The sequence below is a fragment of the Solea senegalensis genome, linkage group LG7 (genome assembly GCF_019176455.1).
Source record: "Solea senegalensis isolate Sse05_10M linkage group LG7, IFAPA_SoseM_1, whole genome shotgun sequence".
Taxonomy (NCBI): Eukaryota; Metazoa; Chordata; class Actinopteri; order Pleuronectiformes; family Soleidae; genus Solea; species Solea senegalensis.
This window is the reverse complement of record NC_058027.1, coordinates 21,268,278-21,294,907: the sequence shown is the minus strand read 5'-3', so window position 1 is coordinate 21,294,907 and position 26,630 is coordinate 21,268,278. Positions and strand designations below refer to the sequence as shown.

At 39.7% G+C, this 26,630-nt stretch overlaps 1 protein-coding gene across 3 annotated transcripts; it reads right to left on the bottom strand.

Annotated features, from left to right (window-relative positions):
- Nucleotides 1–1,386: 1,386 nt before the first annotated feature.
- Nucleotides 1,387–21,627, bottom strand: sh3gl3a (SH3-domain GRB2-like 3a). Of its 3 annotated transcripts, XM_044030039.1 has the most exons (11): nucleotides 21,388–21,627; nucleotides 6,664–6,732; nucleotides 5,769–5,841; nucleotides 5,508–5,651; nucleotides 5,247–5,380; nucleotides 4,643–4,801; nucleotides 3,860–3,963; nucleotides 3,392–3,522; nucleotides 3,207–3,242; nucleotides 2,441–2,506; nucleotides 1,387–1,687 (listed from the first exon to the last, which is right to left on the bottom strand). In XM_044030039.1, the coding sequence occupies exons 1-11, from the start codon at nucleotides 21,430–21,432 to the stop codon at nucleotides 1,485–1,487; spliced, it is 1,164 nt and encodes a 387-aa protein (XP_043885974.1). In that variant the 5' UTR covers nucleotides 21,433–21,627; the 3' UTR covers nucleotides 1,387–1,484. The 3 variants fall into 3 exon arrangements, with proteins under 3 accessions (XP_043885974.1, XP_043885975.1, XP_043885976.1); XM_044030040.1 differs by lacking the exon at nucleotides 3,207–3,242; XM_044030041.1 differs by lacking the exons at nucleotides 2,441–2,506; nucleotides 3,207–3,242.
- Between the last annotated feature and the right edge of the window lie 5,003 nt (nucleotides 21,628–26,630).

Below are 26,630 nucleotides of genomic sequence, written 5' to 3'. Positions count from 1 at the left end.
CACTGCATGATTTTCAGCAAAATAATCCGTACATTTAGTTCACACTCCATGATTTTCAGCCAGATAATCTGTAAACCTAGTTTACACTCCATGCCTTTCAGCCTGATAATCTGTAAATATCGTTCAAACTTAATGATTTTCAGCCAGATAATCCATAAACCTAGTTTACACTCCATGCTTTTCAGCCTGATAATCTGTAAATTTAGTTCAAACTCAATGATTTTCAACCAGATAATCCATAAACCTAGTTCACACGCCATGCTTTTCAGCCTGATAATCTGGAAAGCTAGTTCACACTGCATGATTTTCAGCCAGATAATCTGTAAACCTAGTTCACACTCGATGCTTTTCAGCCTGATAATCTGCAAGCCTAGTTAAACCCTACAACATCTAACAACATTACACAGAACAGAAAGAGCACTGCTTCAGACCTGCAGACGTGAAACTGAGCTAAATTAATCCCGGTTTCAAGCATCATTCCCTGTGTCACTTTGTCACGCATGGTTTTGTGAGGAGACATACTTGTCTCTTCAGATTCAGTCAAACCATAAAGCTAAACCAAGTCCTGAATTTGCCCCAATACCCAGATTTGCAACAGATTGTAGTTGAGTGGGTTATTCTTTGGCCCAAACCCCATCCCACTGCAAGGTTTCAACACAGCAGAAGATTACAGCTTTTAACTCCGCCTCATTACCTGTGGACACATCTGACATCATATGAAACGTCACCATGTTCCCAATCTCAGTGGTTCATTTAATGACTATCGGTCTGGAGGCTGAACCGGAGCAGCTTTTTGAGGAAGAAGAGTAAATTTTTTTTTTCTTTCTTTTAATAGCCTTAAATAATAGCCTTATTTTAACTCCTGTCCTTCTTTTAAAGAGCTGTTCAGAAGAAGAAAAATGTCCACCATGTTGTGAGGTAATCCCTTCATTATGTTCAGAAACTTGGACATAAGTTTGTATCTATCAACTAGCACAAACAGGAAGCCTCTTATTTTGGGGGGTGTAATAAAATATCGATATTAATAAAATAAGTATATATTTAAAATGTGTGTCATGTTCCAAATGTGACAATAAAATAAAACAAAAGCTCGTCATTTGATTGTAGTGGTATCACGATGCAGCCACAACGTCCAATGGTGCAGTAAGGTGGTGGCGCGTCGGGGGGGGTAAGCGGCAGGCAGACGGCTCACCAATAGAAAGCAGAGTCTGGCGAGCGCTCTGACCTCATGACCTCGGTCAGATCTGACCAGGCAGAGCGTCGAACTTAATGGCTTCAGTTTCATAAATATCAACAACAACAAAAAGATATCAGCGACGTGTGACCTACAGTTGTCTTGGGACAAACCTACTAAGCTCTCTGGCTCTGGTTAAAAAAAAAATCAGAAGGCTGATCTGGCTCTGTGTATTTTTGTTTTGTGGGCCAGAGTAGAGCTGAGGACCGAGGCTGAGTGTAACGAGGCAGGAGGGAGTCGGTGTGCGACTTCACTGAGGCAGCGGGACGATGACCTCGACGTAGTTGATGGGGAAGAAGCCGGACTCGCCGCTGATCATGCCCTCGTACCAGTTCTCGTCTATCTGGTTGGTGAGGATGATGATGTCTCGCTCTTTGAAGCCCAGCTCGCCTTCGTTCTCTGGCTCAAAGTCGTAAAGGGCCCGACAGCACGGCTGGTCCAGAACCTCAGTCTCTGCACCCAAAGTAAAAGAAGAGATTATAATATCACACGTTCGTCTACCTCACAATAACTAGCAAAATAAGAGATTTTCTGTACAATAGCAGGAGACTCTCTGGAGGATCCAGGCGAGGGGCCGGCGTCTGGCTTGAACAAGCATGAGACAGGACACTTGTCCATTCTCTCACTGTGGATTATCCTGAGTTTTTCCCAAATGAGCTCACTCATAAATGATCTGGAGATTAGACTAGGAAGCCGGCAGGAGAATCTCCAGAAATCTTCAGACCCTTCTTAACAATCTCTGGAGTTAAGTGCATGTCTGAAAACAGACAAACTCAACCTAAGTGAGATCTTAATGGACGGTGTTTGCTCAGTTGTCAGTTCTCAACAATGCAAACGCATGAAAAAAATGAATCCCAAATGAAAACAACATAAAAGCCGTAAATGTGAGGTTCATATGTGATGAACGCAGAAGGAGTCGGTCTGGACGAGATCTTGAGTTTCTCCTATTGCGTTCACACGTGTGCTCACTAGGACATCATCAGGAGATGTGACCAGGGAGATGGCAAGAGAAGACTGTCCAGAGTGAATTTTGTGTCCTCGCCCTGGACAATCATTATTTACCTTGACTAAAAAAAACTACAGGTTCCAGTATATGATTGGATTTTTACTCCATTTATTATAACAACACATTTATTTTTTTGCCGATTCGTGTTTTCTAGACGGATACATACAATTGCTAATGCTGAGTCATGATGTGTTACTTACGGTGAAAGTTGCCATTGGTTGCGGGGCTCTCAGGCCATGACAGTGGGACAGTGGTTATATGATCAGCTGGGTGAGATGTAAAGAAAATCAATGGAGATGGTGTTTGGTATGTGACAATCCAAAAACACAAAGTACAACCTCAACATACAGAGGAAGGATAAAGAAATCCCACACTTACACTTACATACAGGATTATCTTATCTCATTTGGATCTTATTTAATGTGTAATGGCACATTACGATGAAAAAAATGCATCACCACAAAATCAAAAAAAACATAGAACCACAATCCGTGGCTGCTTTATTGCTTTATTTGATCTGATCCAAACTTAGTAGTCGTTTGAGCTAGAATCTCATTGTTTTATTAGCCTATTGTTTTTGTGAATCCCAGTAGCCACACTTAACGTTACTCAGTAATTATTGTCTAGATTACAGAAGGCTGTGTTGACAATATGTCTCTATGATTTGTGGGATTTTTTTGGAGCAGAAAACCCCAAGGATTAAACAAGGAAGTGAGTCCACACAGAACACTATTGTGCGCACACACTGTGTTCTTGCTCCAATGTGTGCAAACACTTGGATCTTTGCCTACATGCAGGGCAGACTGCTTACAGCCTGAGCTACTTTAATGCTACTTAGAAAAGCAAGCGTCTAAGTTCATATCAGCGAACAGTATGTGCCAGTTAGAGGGGAGGAAGCAGTAAATGAAAGCCCTGCAGAAGCACAAGAGCCTCGCAGCTCGACAATCAAACAAAAACTATACCTACTGTTGCCATTGACTGTGTGGTTGTTATGGATATGATCTGTAAGGGACAACAGAAAAAAAAAAAAACACCACCACAGTGGAAGATAAAACAAATCAATGAGGATGGAGCTAACAGAGGAGAAATAACAAAAAAAAAATCAATCTAAAAACACAGACACAAACAACAGAGATGGAGAAGTGCTGTACCTGTACCAGTGGATTTGAGCGAGGAGCTGTAGGACAGGCCGTTGTGCTGACTGTTATCCAGAGTTTCGATGCTGCTCCGGATCGACTTTGGTTTGAACTCTCTCTTGGGTCGGCTGCTGGCTGTGGATATACTGGAGGAAGAAGAAGAGGAAGTTGTCCCTTCTTACTTCTTTATTCTCAAATATATTCAAGTTTGCAAAACTTTTTCAATAAAAATTGCCTATTATCATTTTAAACGACATTTACACATGCTTGTATTTTGTCAATGCTAATGTCATGTGGTATATTTTCTTACCACATGAGCAGACTAGCATTAAACTGCCCCATAATTAGGCTAGGCAATGAAAAATGACATTCATTCATTCATACAAAAAACATTCATACAAGCAAAAGTACAGTCAGTGCATATGACAATGTGTTACTGACCACCACGCCTCTCCTCCCCCTCCTCCTCCTCCTCCTCCTCACCTTCTCTGCAGCTTCGCGCTCAGCTCCTCCAGGATTTCACTCGACTGCCGGTGATACTCCAGAGCCGCCTTGACCAGCGTTGAAAGCTGGCTCACCTGCTCCACCTGTTGGCCAAGCCACACATTTACCTGCACGTCCATATTACAATAAGGTCCGCATGTGTCTCTTCACAGTGTAAAACATGGGAGTCAACTCAAGTCCTGCAGCACGGACGTTGGATAATACACACCGGATTAATCAGATCCAAACCTTTCTTCAAACCTTCTTGAGATTGGGATTGGTTACCTGGTCAGTTAACGTGTTTATTCCCAGTGTTTATTTAGCTTGCCTTTGAGCATCAGAACCTACAATTATCAGGCATCTCAAATTTAGCTGAGCATGACCACCTCCTCATTGATTCTTGCGCTTTGTTAAAACTAGTTCAAACTGATCAGCGCCCTGCAGTCACGAGGTATGAGATATGCAAAGACAGGGCTCACAGAGACCCACTGATGCTCCCCCCCTCCCCCCCACACGACGCAAATTTAGGAGAAGATAAAAGATCGACCTGCAGATGTGAAAGTGAGCTAAATTAAACTTGGTTTCACACCTCGGTTCCTGTGTCACTTCTCATGTGCGCACATTGTGCTTTCTTTTCCTGTCTTCCTCAGATATACGACGCTCCATTACATGTTACAATAACATGGAAGTAAATGCATCTGGTTGTTTTATTTTGGCTCATTGAATTGAATCATGGCCCTCTGAATCGTAATCAAACGCTAAGTTACCTAAAGATTCCCTTACATCATTCTCCAGGAAGTTGAACATGCTCCTCTCTGCCAGCTCTTTGCTCTCCTCAAACTTCTCCACAGCTTGCCGGATCTCCTCGTCTGGAATTTTCCCCCGGCGCTTCTTCTTATAGTCAAAGTCTAACCGTCGGCCCTCCAGCTTCTTTAGGTGGTGCTGAAAATACAAACGGGACCATGTCAGCACTTCTCAAACACTGACGTACATAGCGGCTCGTTTCCAGTTTCCTGTATTGTGTACAGGAAACTGGAATACAGATACGGTTACCCACTTTTTAAACATCACAAACTATTATGGCCCAATTTCCAAAATACATTTTGACAAGGGCAAACACCTACGCAATCTTCTCTTTCCCTTAAATGATCAGAAATGTAGTTTCTGGCTGTTTTTGCTTGGATTTCTGTAACAGAAATCTTCTGTTTGATACACAAAAAAACAACTTCATTTTACGCACATAACCAAACTACCCAGTTGTGTATGGAATACACAGAAATCTCACAATTTCAAAAGACACCATTTCAAAAAAGCCCTTGTACTTGTGTTTCATCTTATATAATTGTATATAATTTCAATAATAGGGGGACATGCTGTCATCGTGCACCGTGATCTCTTTAAGGTCCTTGTCCTGTAGATTCTGCAGCGGGTCAATGAAGTTTTGTTTGACGTTTATGTCCAGCGAGTCCTTTACATCCGCCATCTGTCTCATGGCCTCGCCGACATCCACCAGAGCACAACCTGAAGGAAAGAAAGAAAGACCACAGCGCTCATGATATGGTGAAATTATCGGGTATTTTCAGTGGATTATAGGAAAAGTTGCTGTTCTATTTGCAAATCCCTTAAATCTAGACTATAAAATTCATACCAAAGACGGAGTCCTCTCCCAGTTCATGACCGCAACGTAGCATACAGTCTCCCAGCAGGCCTTCAGTCTGAGGGTAGCCGGTGGTCTTCACCTGCCCTCGGATCTTAGACACCGTGTTCAGCATGTTTAGTTTGGCTCGAGAGGCTATGGACGAAAAAAAAACATGAAAATCGAATTTTGACTTCTTTTATTGGATTCCTTTTTTTTGAAGCATACGAAATGATTTAAGATAATAAAAGAAAGTATAATTGTTGTATTCACCTGGGTTAGGCTGAAGGTACTCTGTGGTTTTAGACAAGAGGTCGAACACCGACTTGTTGGTCACCTCAATTTTCTGTTAGTGACACAAGAACGACAAAAGCGAAGAGATTGGAGTGTTGCCATTTCCTCAAAAGGATGTTTGAAATATTATAGGATGCAGTTTTCAAAGCTATTTACATTATACTGCAAACTAATTTACTGTCACTTAGACACATCAAACAAAATACCAGCGATTTCACTTTGACGAGTGGTTTTTCTTTCCTCTCCCTGTTCCTGCAGTTGCGTAATTTCAACACAGGGTGTCACCATGAGGCATAAAACTATATAACCACACTCATCCTTTTAGAAAAGCATACAGCTAATTTTATTTATTTTATTTCTTTTATTATCTTGTTTTTAAAATGTAGCACTTTGAGGTTTGTTGTTCAAATGTAAAGTGCAATACAAATAAAATCTATTATCATTATTATTATTATTCATCGTTGTTCCCTCAATCACTGTGGGGTGGACCTCCTTAAAATCAGGAAGGAAAATTAATCTCATTAGTACTAATGAGGTTTCCCTTACAGATCTACTCTGATATCACTCATGTGTGCAGCAACATTGGAAAAGCCTATTCCAGGTACGTAGACTTTTAATGGAATGAACTGTCTTCAAACTTGACTTTCACATCTCCCTATGATCTCATGTGTTTCATGATTCTTCTGTTTTGTTTTGTTAGCTGTGTTTTCTAATTGTTCCTTTTCCTGTGTTTTCAGGTCTCTCCTGGCAAAGGGATTTCGATCCCAATGAAACTGCCTGGCTTAATAAAATAATACTAATGCTGACAAAAATATCTACCATAAAACCTCATCACCTGTACTGCAGGACAGACAGACACGAGTCCTGAACTCACCCTCTCCATCTCCATGAAGTCTTCATCTAGCTTGGTTCCCTCTGCTCCACTGATCTTCTCACTGAGGAGCTGCAAAAACAGCGCAGAGAGAATGATGAGAGAATGACTTCAGAGGTGCTTAGATGGAGAATGACTTAGTAAATATGTAGTCATAACTATGTAGTCTTGAGCTCAGGCCTTTATTTTTGTAGCTGGTCCAGCCGTTGCATTTGAGGACCCGTCAAAGGTGCTTAACCCCTGGTATCTCAGTTTTCTGAGAGCTCACGGCGTACACAACTTCCCTTGCTGTAATGACGAGTTCCACTTAAATACAGAAGGACAGACACACGGGTAACGAGCTTTCCCAAGAAAGCCCCTCTTCTCCTGTTCGTTTTCCTGTCACCATGGCAGACACACACAAGTGCATGCGATCACAATCAGATTTGTTTTGGTCTGACAAGCTGGTGCCCTATTTTGCATTTTATATCTCTAAAAATGATTTGCTAAGTGGTGTGCGATACAGCTCATGTTTTTCAAATCATAATTGTCAAATAAATATGTATTTTTCCTTCTTCTTAAACTGTGGCAGGTCATGCTTGGTCACTCTGTAATTTATTTACAATGGGTATTATGGATTCGTCTCTAATGTAGGGCTAAAGGATTTGGGGAAAATATCTCTTTGTGAGTTTGCTGACAGACAGACATTGCAGTGTTGATTCGATTTGTGATGTTTTAAGTCAAGCTTCAATTCAGTATTCACTGTGTAACTTTGATTTTATCAAAGAATGGATCATTACCACAAAACACAATCAAAACATTACCTAGTTTATATTCTAAAACAAGGATAGAAAGGTAAACACGCAGGAGCTACATTTACATAGAAAATGCAATCAAAGATAATTAAAGAAAATTAATTTTGCAATGTGCCGATTGGATTGTTTTCATTTGCAATTCTGATTTAATTTCCTATGGAAAACATGTGTTTAAATGTCAAGTGACGCAGTAGAAATGTGGTCTGTTGCATCAGCTGATAGGAAGCTTGATCAAGCGCAACACTAACTGCTACAATAACATTGCAAACATTGATTTCACAATCAATTTGCCTCTTTGATCAGTTGCACTGAGGCCAGATTTAGGTCAAACATAATCCGTGGCTGAATTTCGCTTTCACACAGTTTAAGGAGTACAAGCACAGGTCATTCATTCAGTCGCTAATCCAAACAGAGAGCCAAGTTGTATACAAGCGGTGTGTAAATACATTTCGTGGGTCCAAGACTCCACAACAAATGCTGCCTATCGGGACCAAGTGGGTCAGAGTCTGGTTAAAATTAGCAGGCTGAGTGTAGAAATGAGCCAGCCCAATCTGGCTGCCAGAGCCTTTCTGGGACAGTGTGCTGAGTGGAATAAAGCAAGGTACCACTGCATATTTTTAAGGATTTTAACACATGTAGACAAAATAAAAAGCCCAGTGAAGGTGACACAAGCCAACCCAAAACTGCTTCCCGGGAGATCAAACAAAGGTCAACAAATACATCATATTTCTTGCGTGTCATCTGATCGTAACCTTTTAACCCCGAGTGCATTGCAGACAACACATTCGTGCAAACTCGTGCACTTTGCATTACCGTAAAATCGGAAAAGCTGTGAAGAAGCAAGTCAAAGCCAACATGTGATTATTACGGTAATTTCACTAAATTGTAAATAATTGCCAGATACTGAAAGTTATTCTGGAAAAATGGGCAAAAGTATTTACTCACAGGACATTTTCTGGGCCTTTTATGGTTAAAAAAAAAAAGTCCACACAGACATTTTGAGGCTTAGGTGTTAAAGGGTTAAGTTGAGAAAACAAAAGTCAAAGTTTCACACAATTAACTCATATAAATAAGAATCATGGAGACCACAGTGCAGAGAAACACCTGACGTCAGCTAATGTGACAGCAATTACACACTTGTGGAGTCGTCAGGTGCCTTAGGCAACCCAACACACGTGCAACAGCTGATGAGGGCAACAAAAAACAACCCATCTTATCATCATCTACAATTGTCAATAAAAAGCAGAGAAAGGGCATAAACAAAGAGCTATTTAGCACAGCGAACCAAAACAGCTAGGGAACTGCCATTAACGCCACGTCTGAGTTTTTTGTTGATGCTAAGTGTAGACTGTAGTGGGTGTGAGACGACAAAGTAACTGCGGCATTGCAATAACATGACAGCACAAATCAGGTCATGACATCACTTTCACTCCAACATGAGTAGTATGAGGAAACTGAGCTCATACTGTTAGTGTAAGTACGGTGCTCTCGGCAGGAAGTGAGAGCACATAGAGCACACAGCACAGTGTAAAACCCTAACGATCCATGTGGATAACACCATCGTACCAGCAATACAAGAAGCCCGTGTCTCACTGACAGTGCAGTCAGTGCTGTTAATGCCTCACATAAAAACACATTAAAAAAAAAACAACTATCACTTTAAAGGGAAGAAGAGCAGAGCAGCAGCGCTCAGTCACACAACGACATGTTCCAAGGCCAAGCTGCAGCAGCAGGTGACAGCTGGGCAGCAAATGGCTGCTTTTAATCCACAATGACAGCATCGAATCTTCAAATTGGAGTTACAATTATCCCAAAACTGTGAGCCGACTGTAAGAACAAGACTCGACAAATAATCACTCAGTTCTGATCAACAGGGGCCTGACGCTCACATCAAGATGTTCGGTTTGTTTGTTTTTTTTTGCTTCAAAACCACACATGAAAGCCGCTGCCAGGAAGCTATTTTCATCCACGATTTCTTTGTGCGACTGTGCTTATGATGTGTGTGTTTCTTCTTCCTGCACTCTGAACACGGGTCTCAGATCCAACGCTCGCCCAAGGTCAAGGATGCCTTGCTGCTCCTGCTGGGAAGCAGAAGCAGCACAATATCTTTATCTTTTGTGCTCACGCTGCTTAGTCTAAACAAACGCAAATGATGTCCCAGCATCTACACAACAACACTAGAACCACAGTCTTTTCAAAGCAGCTCGATTACCTCACTCCATCTTTTGTGGCTTAGTGTTGTAGAGGATGGTTCCCATTTCTTTTGACTCATATGGTATTCACAGAGGTTTGATCATTATCTCAAATAATAATAGTCTATTAACCATACTGTAGCAGCATAACAGTGTATGTCAGTTAGCATCCTGTTGCCACTGACAGGATTTGGCATATGTCACTTCTCATTAACGTAACTCCTAGACTGTTTGCAATATCTATGTGATATCGTTTGTGATGTTTAGTCTCAAGACTACCGTCACAGCATTTGTTTGCCTTTTCTATCTACTTTCTGTAGAGTACCTCACAACATGAACAAGACAAGATGAACTTAACTTAACTTAAGGAAGAGATCTGCAGAGTACATTAAAGGTTAATTTGAAAGATTAATTTAATCATTCAAGGTTTAAGGGGAGCTTGTAATAATTCACAATGATTAAGGCAATGCAAAGAGAATGCACAGTATGAGCTTTAGCCTCAGGATTACAACAGTGTGGATCTTGTGGGGAATGAGTCCGCTATCAGACATTTCATTTAAGCTGGACTCTGTGCGCCCAGGTTACCGATAAGTGCTGACTGTTCCTTCAAACGGGAACACACGGGGTCACTTAAATCTATTCTATTTTCTATTTTTACACAATATGTCAAGACGAGGGCAAAGGTCTTTCAAAAGACTTTAAACGAGGAGCAACTGGATTTGTCACTGAGGATCTATAGACAAGTCTGCCTGGTTCTGATTTGTTGTAATTGGATAACAATGACATGGAGGGAGGACGATCTCTACGGACGACTTCCACATTCGCGATAATGATTAACTGTTAAGCTGTGTGTCTGATTATAACGTGTTAATAAATTAACCAACAAGGTCTGTTTAATTTTATTTGCACAGAATATTATTTTGGACTTCACATGCTGTGTAGTTAGGTTTTATACCAGCAGAGGCTGTAGATCAACCAAAGTACCACTGCAGAGGAAGCAGAGGAAGAAGTGAAACCGAAGTGAGGTGAGATAGCTCAGTGGTAGAGCGAGTCGTCTTTCAACTCAGAGGTTGTGGGTTCATGTTCACTGAAAGATGAGTGATAGAAAATGTGCTGCACATAGATGTGCTGTATGAAAGTGTGCGTGAATGGGTGAATAGTGTAAAGCAGCTTTGAGTCGTAATCAAGATACATATATTACATATATACAGTATACATATATATATATATATGAATACAGCCCATTTACCATAAAATGCAACTGTGCCAGGGAAACGAGCCAAGTGCATCTAACAGCACTGAAACAGAAGCACAGAGTGGTTCTCCTGGAAAGGAAAAGCCACAAAAATAATGTGCTGCTAATGTACAACATTTCATATTTAAAGTGAGCGTAAGATGTCTCTTTCTATTATTTGTTTAATGATTTACCGATTATTGATTATCAGCCCATCACCTATCGGTTAAAGAAAATGCATGAAATGTGCAACCTTACAGAGTACAAATAAGATATTGGTCCAGATGTGACTGTCGGGGTTGTGGACATGTAACCATGCTCAGTTGGGTTGTACTGTTGTGTGACTTCTGTCATGCGGTGGACAATAGCACAGGACCACGGCGCAGACAGCCATGCTAGTGATGTTATCAAATAAAAATGTTGACATTGACTTTTAGATGGGTTTGTAATCAAATATGGATTATTTGTTCATGGCCAGATTAGAAACGGAGAGAAGGAATGCACAAGGGCATGAGAAAGTGAAACTAAACTGCGTGATGCTGTGCATGCACCGAGCATATCATTTATTGTGTCAGTCTGTACTCACAACTCAGAAACACAACTGATAGAAGGGAAAGTGACGCGAAATCAAACCACGCTGTAGTAAACAGCTGTTTCCCTTCAGAACAATGTGGAGTGTCTCCTGGAGTTGAATCACTGACCTACTCACGTACACAGGAATTCAACTGTTGTGGGTTTGTGTTTGATAGTGGAACCGTATTGTTTCCATGTGACCCAAAGGAGGAGAGCACACAATAGCACTAACTCTAGTAATGGAATCAGAAAGGTCGCGAAAGTGGTGTTGTAGGGGATTCATAGCTCCACTGAACAAGCCTCAATATATATTTCCACTTTATCTTGTCGTGAGATAACCTGTTCCAACTGGAAACAGAAGTTTATGAACTACTCACTCTCCCCTACCAAAGGTCCAGTGCTGCATTGTTTGTCATTTAGGTAAATAACAATAAAACAAATGAACTCACAGATGGAGGAAGCAGTGTATCAACAACTCCTATGTTTTTACAAAGCAACCCAAACTTCAGTTTCTGTGGTGGAAATAGATATACCATGAATATCGATATTTTATGCCTTGTGCAACTCAATTTTCTAAGCCAAAGACCACCTGACCACCAAGAAAACACAGTACACAGGAAGACCTGATGGGTATTGGGAGTAGATCATTGCAGCCGAGGCAGTGAATGATAAGTCCAGCTGGATGATAAGTTGGTTTCAGGCAACTTATCACAATATAACAATTGATGTAACATTGTTTAGGAAAGAAGAGGCTGAGACATCACCTTGGACACACTGACGTTATATAATCCAGCCATGTAGACAGACGCTGCTTTGAATTCCATTCCCTTTAAGTAAACAGAGAATTCTCTGTCACAGAGTGTCTCTAAAACACACAAGTATCCAACCCTCGTGATAGGTCATCTTCATTGATTTGGTTTGAGTCGATAAAATGCTGAAAGTTTGTTGATTGTACATTTGGCTTAATATCGCACAGTATAGGGTAGGGTCCAGGGACCACAAATGGTCCAAAAAAGGACTTTATTGGTTCCTCACGTCAGTGATAAAAGGTCTACGCAGTGTTTCTCACAGAATTAGACTCCAGCACAAGGAGAGAATTCTGCACACGATGATTACAGTGAAAACAAGAGTTGCAAATGTCACATTCTACTTTTTATGCATATATTTTCAAATGACAGGTTTGTCAGTGGAAACTGTCACGATCTAACCCAGAAATCGGATTTTTGATTGATTTCCAGTGTTTTCATTTATCTCGACTTCATTTGGACTTTCAGTTTCCTAATTTGGTTTGACTTTTATTTCCGTCTACTAGTGGCGTTGTGTTTTGGTGGATTTCCTGTTTTATTATTTTGACACATCCTGTTCACTTCACTGCTCTTTGTCGGCTTTCCCGCCCTTTTTGATTACCTGCCCCGCCCCAATTAGTTTCACCTGTGTCTAGTTCTCCTGTTTCACTGTTTGCTTCTGGTTTGCTCCTCGTGTCCTGTGTCCCCACTTTGATCTGTGTAAGTTTTTGACTTTGTTCTTCTTTTATTTTTGCTTTAGTCTCTCTTAATTTCATTAATTGAATGGATTTCTAACTACAGTTATGTCACAACCTTGACTGAAACAGATTCAAATGATACAACAAATTACAGATTTTACCTTCTACCTTTTTAAATAAGCGTCCCAACTTTTCTACTAATGATGATTGTAAATATTTTTCAGTACCTGTATATTTTTATCTATTTCCTGCATATGATTTTTGGAACAAAACCTGTACTGAAATGATGGACATTACATTTGGAAAGGTAGCATTCATTCATTGAACACCAGCTTTCATATTATAATGTGCATGTGCATGGAGGAGGTTACAACTCTGAGCAACGGTTGTCAACCTTCAGTCTCAGTCTTTCATGTGTTCAAGTTTCAGAGTGAGCAGGAAGGAAGAGGCAGCACACATTCTAGCAGACATTGTATTGTTCATGTTTCCCTTTGGGCCAGACAGGCACAAGTACTGTAAACCCTACACCTCTGCTCTGTTTCAGGGAAGTGAATCTGCTGTAGCTGCAGGAGACTCATCTCCTCATAAAACTGTAGGCAAGTTAAGAAAAAAAACGAAAAGGATTTGCAAGGAAAACAATTCTTCTCTTCTCAATGACAACATACATTAAAATGAAAGCACCACATCAGACATCAGAGTGGCATCAGATTACTGAATATTATTGGATTAATCCTCCATCACCATGCCTGGGTTAAACCTGTCATTGCAGGTAATTACCTCATTAGAGGCCTGTCCTGAGCAGGGACACACTTGTCCATTACCATAGTGCCATTAGTAGTGAGTCCTGGCCAGAACTGATGTAATTACTATTCCTTCTGTCAAACTATGTTTGTGTGAGTGGAGGGACCAAATCAGAATGACAGCTGGTAAACTAGCAAACATATCATTCATTATTTTATGCCCACCCCCCGCCCCCCATTTAAAGCTTCAGTCCGTAACGTCTTTTTCCGTTATTTGTCAAACAGCCATCATTAACTAAAGTTGTCTAGTGGAAAAAAAAAAAGGTCACACTGCAACAGATGCATCCCAGAATTACTGCAAGTGTTCAATACAGCAGTGTTATTAATGGCAACATATATATATATATATATATATATATACGCTCTAATTGTGTACCACACAGCATAAGCCGGCCCACGTCACCATGAAACTGCTCATAATGATAATGAGCCACTGAAATGTTAATGAGCTGAAGAGCTGCCTGCCAGACCACCAGGCGACTGTGCCTCATTCCCTCCATCACCCCATCGTTAAAGATGGATGGATACTTTTCACCGAGGTGTCGGCGGCACCTCTGTCTCGCGGTGTTTCTGTTGGCGTCACAGGCAGACGCAGGCGAGTGTGACAACATGCTATATGACGACTGCAGGGCAAAGTTAACTGATCGAGCAGGTGTGCGGTCACATGAGAGCGAACCCTCGTCAGGAAGCTCGCACCTCAGTTTACACGTTTCCAGTGATGAGTGATAGGGAGTTGTTGTTATGCTGCTTAGGGAGTTCAAGATTCAATTACGATTCAGATTTATTCATACTTTTTTTTTCTTATCAATCTATTTAGTTTGATTATCTTTTATCATTACAAATTTAACAACACATTCCTGAGGAAACCATAAAAAAAAGAAACATTGTGCTCTAACAACAATGCTGGCAGATGTTCAGGTGCACACATATTTAAGCTTTATCTATCAATTGAAAAGATATTATTGGCTGTCCTACATGTGACTATACATACACATGTGTTTAAACAATATTTACTCAGTTCAAATAAGTTGAACTTTGAGTAAAATAAGATTTCCCTACTTTTATATCCCCCAAAACAAACTGGGCATGTCGACATTAACACTTGCATTTTCACAGTAAAGGTCTGCCGCTGCCGTAACATTAAATATTTATTGTTAAACATTTATTTGGACCGACCCAGGTCTCAGCCATGTCTGTCTGGTTTCTGGTCCTATGAATATGTCGGTATTTGTATCACATGTATGGGAGAGCGGATTTTTGAAAAGATTTACATTATTTGCTTTTATCACTTGAGCTGAAATATTTGAACCTGAGCAAGAAATTGATGCAATGTCGTGAAAGTCATTCAGTGTTGGGATTGGGACAGAAGTGGTGCAGAAAATTGGAAATGATCAAACTGCAAAGACTGCAATTTAACTGTTTAATGTTAATTATCTATCTGTTTAATGTTATAATCTGTGAAGGTTCACAGTCATCCAGGTTACAGTCATCTTCAGTAGTTAGCTGTAGGTGACTGACTGGACCTAAGTTAAGTTTGAAGATGTTTAAACGCTCACCAGAACTGAAGAAGCCTCTTGAATGAGAGCTGAAACCTCGTCTTAACTCAACTTAACTCAAGCAAGTCCAGTCACCAACAGGAGATAAGTAGTAATGCTCCATCACATTTAATATCTGCTAAACCAAAATTGTCTGAAAACATTTCACAAAGTAAATTGCAATTGTTTTCTATCTAAGCGACAATGATGGTCTCTGGTGTGTTTGGAGTGTTATTCTCTTATTTGTTAGGTTTTGTTTGCTTGTGTAAAAGCCCCCATCTAGCTCCACAAATACACTGATCTGTACGTTATTATTGTGTGACATTTTCTTTGTTAATTGATAACAATCTTGAAAAATAGCCAGCAACTTTGCAGAACCTACTCCTCTGCCGGCTGTGTAGGTAAACTGTGTGGCTTTTTGTAATCCTCTGCAGAATGCTGCCTGGCCTTGTAACATATCTGAATGACTAGCAGAGTATGAATGTGTGTGAATGACCCTCACTCACATTCTGGTCACATGACAGTGGTGGCTGACATCTCTCTTTACAGCATCTTCTGTGTGCTCAGTGAAGCATTTGCAGCTTACAGTATTCATCATTTTACAGATTCCCTTTTTTCTTTTTACGATATCTGAATCCAGTGATTTTGGCCATTACTGGATTGATCATATTTTTTCATCCCTAATTTGCGCGTACACTTAAATACAAGATGCCGCACTAGATAGATTTACTGTATGTTTGAAGCCTCAGCTGGGGAATCAATGTAGTTGTGCCTGGATGATATGGGTGGCTCTCATCTGGATTTGGGGAGGTCAGGAGGAGTGTAGAGACAAATATATCCAGGTTATATAACTACATTATTGTGGAAAAGGGAAATCAAGACATGTAACAATCACACCAAAAAGGGAAAACGCCAAAACTAGAATGCTACAGTTAGCAGCATTGAAGAATTCTGCGTGGAGTAGTTTTTAAAGGTGAGGGATTTATAGGCAGCAGATTATGATGCAGTAGTTTGTGGCTTCAGTGGCTACAACTGCTCTGGGAAAACCCTGTGGTGGAATGAAATCACCACCCTTTCCCTTCTCTCTTCTTTTCCGGAACAGAAAGGGAAAATATTAATGGCGTTTGTTTACTTGCATTACTCATAACAGCCCCTTTATCCTCGTAAGAGTAAATTGCTTTACTCAACCTCCCATTTGACATGAACACGCCATTATACAACAAAGCACTGAGTCATCTGTGAATTCATCGTAGTGTGCAAAATTAGATGATCCCTACGGGAAGCTATTGTCACGTCTACGTGCCTTACAGAATAACGGCACTCGTTGAACAATAAAAAACACACACCACAAACTCCAGAGCTGCCATGACTTTAAGTTTAGATTAACCACAGTCAAACGTTTGATTTCCTCTGGTTTAACAGTTCAGCTGTGTAAAGATCATCAGAAGAAGCTGCACACACTTAATACGTGCCATCACTACTAACAGGAGTGTTAGTCATAAACTTCCACGGATAGCGAGTTTCACCTGTACTAATAACTGTGAACTTTGCACATTACACTGAGGTCTGGGTAAGAAAACAACAACAGTGTTGTAATCATCAGGTAAATAATCCACGTCCACTGAGCAGCCATAAAATGGTCTGGAAAAATCAGACACAAATATCTGAACTGGGACACTTTCTGCAGCATGATTATTTATTAATTAAGTCTCAGGAATCTGACTGTGGACTTCAGGGTGATTTAGTAAACTAGTGACAATAAGGAGTCAACAGGAAACCAGACTACCACAAATGAACTAAGATTTGACCTTTGACCTGAGGCTATTTCTGTCCATGGCCGGTGTTTTTATCACTTAACTCTCAAGTAAAAATGCCAAATGTTATCAAGTGTGTGGGGGGTTGCTAATGATTGGTGTGTTTTGACTGGTTGCTGTTGTAAGCCAAAACAAGATTTAGAAGGTGAGGAGTAGTGAACAATTCCACACACACACTCATGTTCATTTATCTGCCCTGGACAGACATGATGTTCCACTACATCCACCCTGAGCCTTCTCCAATAATAGTGGAAAACGGTTCAGATATGGTTGGAATAAACAGGAAGTGGTGATGTTTCCTCTGCTCTTTTCTGTTGCTGGTTGAGGGACATTTATTTATCTGGTCACAATCCAACTTCCGCCTTAGGAAACAGGTGAAATACCAAACAATATTTTTACATGCATTACAAGACATGCATCCGTTTTTCTGCTACAGTTAGTGCCTGCTCTATTCTTTCACCAGGCTTTCAGTCTAGGGATGAACGATATTGGACTTTTTGTCGATATCCGAAAAGGCCTAAATATTTTTTGGGCCGATTTCTTTTGCCCAAATGCACATGTCATTGAGTCTCTTCTGTAGTAAAATGAACATACTCATACTCATGTCACAACAGTGACATGTAGATTCATTGAGCAAAATAAACGTAAAAAAAAAAAACGTTATAGAGGGCGCCAGCATAGAATTTGAGTAGGTAGCAGCTTATTTAGCCTAATGTTATATCGGTAGATATTTGGTGTATTATCCAATAACATATTTTAAAGCCAATATAATTAAAGCAGATACTGATATTGTGCCAATAATATCGTGCATGAGGTAAATATTTTTATGAGTGTGGTCTGACTTAGGCATGATTAATCGAAACAGATTGCAATTTCCCCCATGATTTCTCCAAATGCAGATCAAAGCATAGAGGAAGACACACGACAGTGCAGAGCAGGCAAACACCAACAGGAAATGGGAAAGTTGACATTTAGTTTGTGCACATGGGAATAATTTCACTAGTAACGGGAAATATGATGACATTCATTTAAGACCAGACACCCGACATGATATCTGCTCTGTGCTGTGACGTGCGCGGTAAATCACTAATGTGTCACATGATCTGTGATCCTGGTGTGTGGTCTGCTCACTTGGATAAATTAATTCTATTGGTGTCTCAGTGGAAAAACAAGACACAAACTGTGAGGGAAAATAAATCTGTCTGTTTCTTTCTGTGCATCCTTTGGATTTTTCTAAACAACTCATGTGTTATACTTCACACTTAGTGAGTGTATGTGAGGAGATATGAGGATGTGCAGTGTGAACTGTGAAGTTTATTATAGTTCTTGAGATTCCTCCATAAATATCTAAATAGACTGCTGACATAGAAGAGTAAAGTTTGCTCTGTACAAACCTATGCTGGCTACAAGACGATGGTTTTGAATGATGTCTCTCAGGAAACTACTCACTTTAACATAAGAAAAGGAACTGGATATATACATAGTCACATGTTGCGGCCTTTCACACAAGAGTATAGTATCTAAATGGCAGTTGCTGCTCCCTGATTCCATTAAATCTATTTCTAAAAAAAAAGGCTTTTTTTAGTGAAATATTTGCAAGGCTGGCAGATGACTCACATACTGTGACAACTTAGTTGAGTACAGAGAAAAACTTTAAAGTGTAATATGTGTAAAAAAAAATGTATATGAAAAAAGTGAGAAAAATGTTCAAAACACTATGGAACTGTGGTGGGGCAAAAGAGTTTCATAATGTTAGCTTTATACGAATTAGAGGGATGATATTACATTTAAATAATGAATGAATTAAAAAATGTAAGATTACTAAAATCTTTTATTTTTCTTGTGTGTTCACAGGCAGCAGAGGGGAAAGTCAGCACAGTCGGAGAAGATTGACAATGTGTGAAAACCGGACAAAACATCACTTAAAAATACTTGGACTATATCGTTAAAAGGTGATCGCACTCAGAATTAAAGACGTATTAAATTGACACCTGCAAAAAATCCCTGTAGCCTGTAGCTCAAGACGTTACAATAACTCAAACCCAACCTCAGTCCTGGCTGGGGAACAGAGGCCCTATATATATATATATATATATGTATGTATATATATATATATATATATGTATATATATATATATATATGTATATATATATATATATATATATATATATATATATATATATATATATATATATACTGCATGTGGCATTGCCAATTCAGCCATGAGCAGGCGACATGTGTGACAAAGGAGCAGCGAACAGATGGACAACAAGCCTGCAAGGAAAACCTTCTGCCAAACTCCAGTCTAATCCAGGCCAATTCTACCTGAAAATCTGTTGCTACCTCACTTCTAAATGTTGTTACGGGTTTACAGAGCTCAAGACATTTAGGAATGATCACAGAGAGCCACCACTGCTCATTCAGACAAGCGGATGATCCCGTTTTTGTTTTAATCAAAATGTCGAGGTTCACAGTTACTCACAGCCGCCCACCATGGTGTATTTTGGTGAAAAGAGGCCGTGGGTATAACAGGACAACAGGTCATTTTAAGACTAACATTAAAGTGTATTGAATCATGGGGTCAGAATACACTGTGAATTATCTTTTAAGATTCTTGTTTCACCTTAAGGGTTTTAGTAAAATATGTATCCTATCTGCGATACAAAAAAAGATTTGATTCAGCATGTTTCAGAGCCATTTTAAGAGTTTAAAAGATTTCCACAATCATAACCTGAATCACATATTTTGGTCATGATAATCATGACATTAAAATTCACACAGACTGTCAACAACAGCAGCTCATGATGCTGCCTTTAAGAATCCAAACCTGTGTTTTGAAGACTCCAAGACTTTTTTTTCAAAGACGTTAACTCATATGTTGTAGTTTATTGTCTATTTTCATATAAAATCTTTTTATCATCATATAAAACCAACATTATAAATCTACTAAGAACTTGACTTATTTTACCCTAGACTTCCATTCAAAGGACTAATGGAACCCGAGGTTTGTATATGCGATCAATTGGCACTTTTCCATTATACATTTCTAGCATTACTCAGCTCTACTCAACTCGACTCTACTCGGGTTGGTATCAGACGCGTCGAAGCCTCAACATTAGCGGAGGCTACAGTTCGACATTGTTCGGTTTGATTGCTGTGTCAGACGTTGTGCTCATGACTCTTCCACTGATGACCAATCAGTGGCCAGCATCACATTTTAGTATCGGCTCAGCTTGTTTGGAACCTCACCAGAGCAAGTACAAAAGAAAGTACCAGGTACTGTCCCGAATGGAAAAGCAAAAAAAAAAAAACCAGTTGAGTAGTGCGAGAACTGTGTAGTGGAAAAGCACCATATGATCGCACCCCCTGGTCCGTTTTTAACATATTTTTGTAACATTACATTTTGTAGGATATTTTTGGTCACAACAGTAATAGTTTGTGTAATATTCATATCATTAATTCATCTCGTCTTTATTTTAACACATCCCGTCTTTATTTTAACACATCCTCTTGAATCGTATGAATATAAACCACAAAACTGTTACAGAAAAAAAGTTGTGGGGAAGTTATTTCATTGCGTTTTGAGTCACTTTAAAATAAAAAAAATAATCGTGATAATATGATAATAGCAACATGATTTTTTTTCAAATCAGCTTATCCTTCTGGTATTGGTGAATCAGAACCTGGATTAACTGATTTGAATGTATCAGCTCAGTCATTAGCCAACTAATTATCGTGAAATGCCACATAGTGTCAGACCCTGGGTGATGTGATGTTCGGACACAACATAACAAGACATACTCGCTGGCAATTTCTGTTCCGTACATTAAGATATTTTAATACGATCGAAAAACGAAAACCAGGTCAAACATTTGACAGGTTATTGCAGTGGTTTGCTGTAAAATGGACGACTTCAGTGTCAATAAATAAAGCCGAAGCGTTCACGTGGGTTCAATGTGTCGTGACAGCTCTTGTATGACGCCAAAACTCGAAAGGCCGTCCATTTATATCCGAGAATACTTAAAATTTGCAGATGTTTCAATGGAGGTTGGTGTGACGTTGTCTCCACGCATCATGAACTTATCGGGATGGGAAAGTATCGTTACGCAAAAGGCTAAAAGTGCTTCGGAGCAGCATCTGAGCCGGTGCCACGGTTCACCACAGTTTATTATAACAATCTAAAGTTGTATTTTTTTCTAATCTCTCGAAGTATGGTCCCGTTTACCGTTAGGTGTTGCAATATGGTCCACATTCAATCAATTGTTGTTGTGAGCGAGCAGTCGCGGACAGAGTCTCCTTACCTGACTGGCTTTGTGAAACTGTTTCTTCAGGCCGGCCACAGACATCGTGTCACGCGTGACGCTTCACCTCTGCGGAGAATACTGCGTGAAAACGCGAAATAAAACCAGGGAATTGTGCTTTAACGAGGGAGGCAGCCGTGTCCACAGGACCGCACTCATCAGTCAGGATTGCAGCTGAAGCTGAGCGGAGTCAAGCTAACGCACCGCAGGAGAAGACAGCACCGGAAACTGTCTCGCTGTCTGAAAAAATAAAAGCGTTTAGTCCGACATTAGTTGCATTATTTTATTGTTGTTCAAATTTCCAACTCAAAATAAATACAATAGCGACATAAAAATGTACATTGAAACTCAATTTGGTGACCAGTTTGTCCAACTGAATGCACAACATTTGAAATTCCAAATAACAAGAAAATCCCTTTTGTGAGGAAAAGTCCCCAGGTAATATGCACTACAGTTACTTGATTTTTCTTTTAGTAATTTTGCTGATCTTATTATTTTTATGCGCAAATGTTTCAGTGTGTGTCTCAGATATTCACTGGGTTGTGAACTGTGTTGAGAGATTTTATTTTGAAGGTAAAGTCCGGAAATGGGACTTACGTATTTTTGCTCTGGCGGAGGAGGAGAGGGTTTCCTGAATCGCAGAGATGTCGCCACTTCTCAAAGCTCATTGGCTGACAGCTTCTCGTGCGGAGGAGATAGCGGCGAATATAATTTTTCTGACAAATGACCAGTGTTGTAATATACAAATACTTCATTAAGTACGCATCTGTACTTTACGTTATTTCTATTTCTATCAACCTTTCCCTTTACTCCACTACATTTCCTCTAACTATTTTTGTTGCTCGTTATTACCAAATAAAATCATGTGGAGAATATGTAATGGTCTGTATTCATATAGAGCTTTACACTACAGTTTTAATTTACATCTGTCATACCCATCTTGCTCAAGGACACATATAGTCTAGCAGAGCCAGGAGTTAATCCCACAACCTTCCAGTTGAAAAACAACTCGACCTACTACTGACCCACCGTGGCTCAATCACAGCTCCTCACTTTTTAATTGTTTTACTTAACTGAATTACATTTTATGTCCTAAAATTACTTTTGATACTTAAGTACAGTAAATGTCATATACGTTAAGACTTTAACTTAAGTAATATTATGAAAAGAAAGTGACTTTAACGTCTACCAAAGTAATTTTTTTGTAAGACACTTTTACTCAACTATCCCTTTTAGGTACTTTATATGAGACTGGTTGAGATTGACTCATGTGACTGAGACCCTGTTTCCAGTGAGTTGATATAAAACTGACAGAATACAATAATACATATGTTTGCTTGCAATATTTTTTTTTATAAAAGTAATAATAACAATACATTTGGTTGTGATGATCACATTATTAAATGTTTATATATGTATAAGCTTGTTTAGCATGTTTATTATTGACTTTATTTTATACAGATTTATTTATCTTATTCTGCATCAATTATATGTTTTTATTGTGAAGTGTACATCATTCCTGACCAAACAAACACTTTTACTTTGAAATTCTGTGATTAACTGTAATCATCAGTATCTTTATTGTGATATCATGATGTGATAATGTTTAGATCATATTGCCAACGTGATACTGAGCTGTTGTTTTTCTCCTTTTTACCTTTTTGTATGTATATGTAGAACGGACCCCTCTCGACCAGACCAGACACTAATTGGCCTCCTGGTCATTTGAGTTTGAGACCCCTAGGATGAGATGGTGGAGAGGTCAGGATGACAGGATGAAAGTATAACAACGGTCGAGAGACTCCTGAAGAAAGTGATTCTTTTCCAGTGTTGGGTTTTGAAAGGATCTCTCAGCACCTTTGTGAGTTTTTAAAGTTTTTATACAACCAAAGAAAATATTATGTCAAACTGCTCTGTGAACGCTTTGACTAAAACTAAATGGAAAATAAAGAATTGACAGACAGAACCCGGTCAGTGTAAAAACCAGTGTGGAGAGTTTTGAAAAGAAAAACACTGCGAATGTGCAGTAGAGGACTTACATTAATGTTTTTGTTTCCATGAGGATACAGAACTACATTAACAAATCAATGTCCTGCTGTGGCGTGAAATAGGGAGAGTTTTCCATTGTTTTTCTGGGCGTAGAAAAGACTTTGTCACCTGCTGCCACATTGGCGAGTGTGTGTGAGGTGTGAGATGATGTGGTCTATGGCTGTTTTCATTTTGGGGGCAGAATACAAAAAATAAATAATGAAGCCTCTAAATGACAGCCACTAACTCTGTTAAGTGAGAACGAGAGAAGTTAGGAGATGGATGCTCAAAGAAGAACATTGTGATTTTATTGTGGACCCCCACATCTGCAAAGTCTACAGCCGTCTAGACCTACTAGACGTTAGAGCGCTTTGGTATTTACTTATTTTTATTACTTCTTAGAAATGAGCATATGGATGAATGGATGAATGCACCTTAGGCGAAAGCTCTCATTGCACCATATGTAGCCTACAATGACAATGAAGTGTCTAATCTAATTTAATCTGAGACATCGATGCTCGTCTTGTTTATGTTTCATCAGAGAAAACATGAATATGTTGATTTCCATTTCAAAATGTTGTCCTTTAACGGTTTAATATATTCTGCAGCAGGTCATTATTTCACATTTAATACTCTTCTGAATGTCTTCGTGTTGCATTTGTATCACTTCTTTCATTGTTTTTTTTATTACGTTTTAAGTCAATAATGATAATAATAATAACAATAATAATTCAGCACAAATATTCCAGTTTCATCTAACACACTGCTGCCACCTAGTGTTGTAAACTCACATGTTGCAGACAGGGACGACCAGGAAATCAGCGTATAATAATGCAGTTCTCAACAAAACCATTTTAACGATTTTCCTCTCGTATTATTACACAATTAGTGACCTCTGTGATTTACTTCCCTAAATTCCTAACAATTTAGGATGTTTAAGGGTTCAAACAGCCCATGTTAACACCAGATATAATAACAATAACAACAACAACAATAATAATAATAACAATAATAATAATAATAACAACAATCAACTAAAACTGCCATACACCTCAAGAAAATAATGGATATAATAATTACTTGTCAACTTACTTGTCCCCTTCCTAGTTTTACCGAACAGCCACTGCCTCACGTGAAGCTTGTGCTGTTTTTCCTACACCACCAGAGGGCAGCAGAGGAGCAAATAAGCAGATATTTATACTGGTGTAGGTCTGACTCCCTCCAGCAGGGGGCAGACTCGTCGCAGCTGTGAATCCTCCTGTGATGGCGCGACCACTGGGATGAAGCTGAAACATTCATTTATGAACACGGCTGAACCAAGACTTCAGGACTTTTTATTTTATTATTAGTCAGCTGAGAATTTCTTGCGTCTGTGAGTAAAACAAACTTAGTAACTTTTAAAAAAAGAAAGAAGAAGAAGTCACGTCTATGTGTAGAATATGAGGATTTCTTTATAATTTCAGGGGAGGGGATTTTTGGGCATGCACATGATTTTACTGAACTTATGGTTAATAAAGAGAGAAAACTCCTCTCTTGTAAGAGTGGAACTTTCACTTAAGCATGTTTCCTTTTCCCTCCCTCCCTCCCTCCCTAATTCCCTCTGCGTTTACTCTTCTCCACCTCCTCTTCCTCCCTCTGCCTGCAGAGTATTTGGAAGAACAAAAGTCATCTGCTGTCCATCTGGCTGCTGTGCTGGATGCTAATACCCCCTCGTATTCTTCAGCTTCCCAAGGCCCCGTGGACAATCTATTCTGTTCCCCTCCCAACACCACCACCATCCCCCCAACTTACCCTCGCACACTCCCCTTAGCTGGCCCTCATCCCCATCCCAGGACCTAGAGGTGGGATCCGGTGTCAGTGCCCCAGAAAGACCCCTCTCTCTCTGGAACATGTGGCGGGATCAGCCGTCCTGTTGTTCAGAAGGCTCAGTTTCACTGTTTGGGATTCTCACACGTAGCCATCGCTTCCCCGGTGCTGCTTCTCAGTTTGTCTAACTTTCAGGTTCTTTCACCACTTTTTGTTTTCACATTACATTACATCTCACTTAGTCATCGAATAGAAGCAGTTCATTACCGTTTCATTCCAGTATTGTTCTGACCTTTGACCTTTGCTTCTCATCTTTCATGATAATGTTCACACGGCAGCCGAGATGTGGGAGCGCAGGTACGTTGTTTGATGACGGAAGCTGTGCTTATCGATATTTCTTTATTTATATTTAGTTTTCCTTTTAAAGAGATCAATCCATGACAGCACACTTGTAATAATAGGAGATAAACATAACTATAAAGAGACTGAAACAATCACTCGAATAATTGATTACTAAATGAATCGTCAACTATTAATAGATAATCGACTTATCAGTTTTTCATTTTTAAAACAAGATTTCTGATTGTTTTAGCTTCAAATGAGAAAAAATGTTTTGGGGCGCAACAAAAATCACAATTATCTTTACTGTGCTAAATGCAGAACCACCACTGTGTGGCAGCTGAATTAAGTTTAGTGGTAATAACTTCACAGTTTGCTACTTCCTTCTCTTTTCCTTAACATCTTTGACAGTTCAGTCACCAAACGCATGTTTATTTTTGTCTTGAATTGGATTCATTACGATTTGTATAACTGACTTGATTTGTATGAACGCTCGACTGAACACACCTTTGGGGCAGAAGCAGGGTCTAAGAAAGACAAGAGTTCCTGCGAGTAAATAGATTCAGTGTAGCATCTGTGCTCTTATTTCATCCTCATCCATCCAAAAAAAGGCAGTTTTAACATTTTCTTTTGTCAGAGCTCAAAATCAATCTGTCCTAAACACTGCAGCTTTATTTCAGCAGGGAAATAAAAATCCATTCCCCTTAAAAATAGCCCCAAAGATGCAAGTCGTTCCAAGTGCAGATACAGATACGGCTCTGTGGAGGAAGTTGAGCAAGTGCACCACCTCTACAGATCAACCAGGTCCTCTGCTGAATAGTGTCGCCTACATACAACACACAGAAGGGACTGAAATAATCCACGGTGCCCTCGGTGAGTGGTACTAGATTCCTGCAACGTGCCAGAGAAAGGATGGGGGCCACTTGTCAGAACCTGGTTTTTCAGCTCCCTAAGTGATGAGGAACAGCTTTGCGAGCGTGTTAATGTACAGTAAATGTGACGGGTGGGTTGGATTGTTGAGTTACGCAAGGCTTTCAGCCGTTTGTGATCGTGCAATACTTTGGCATGTT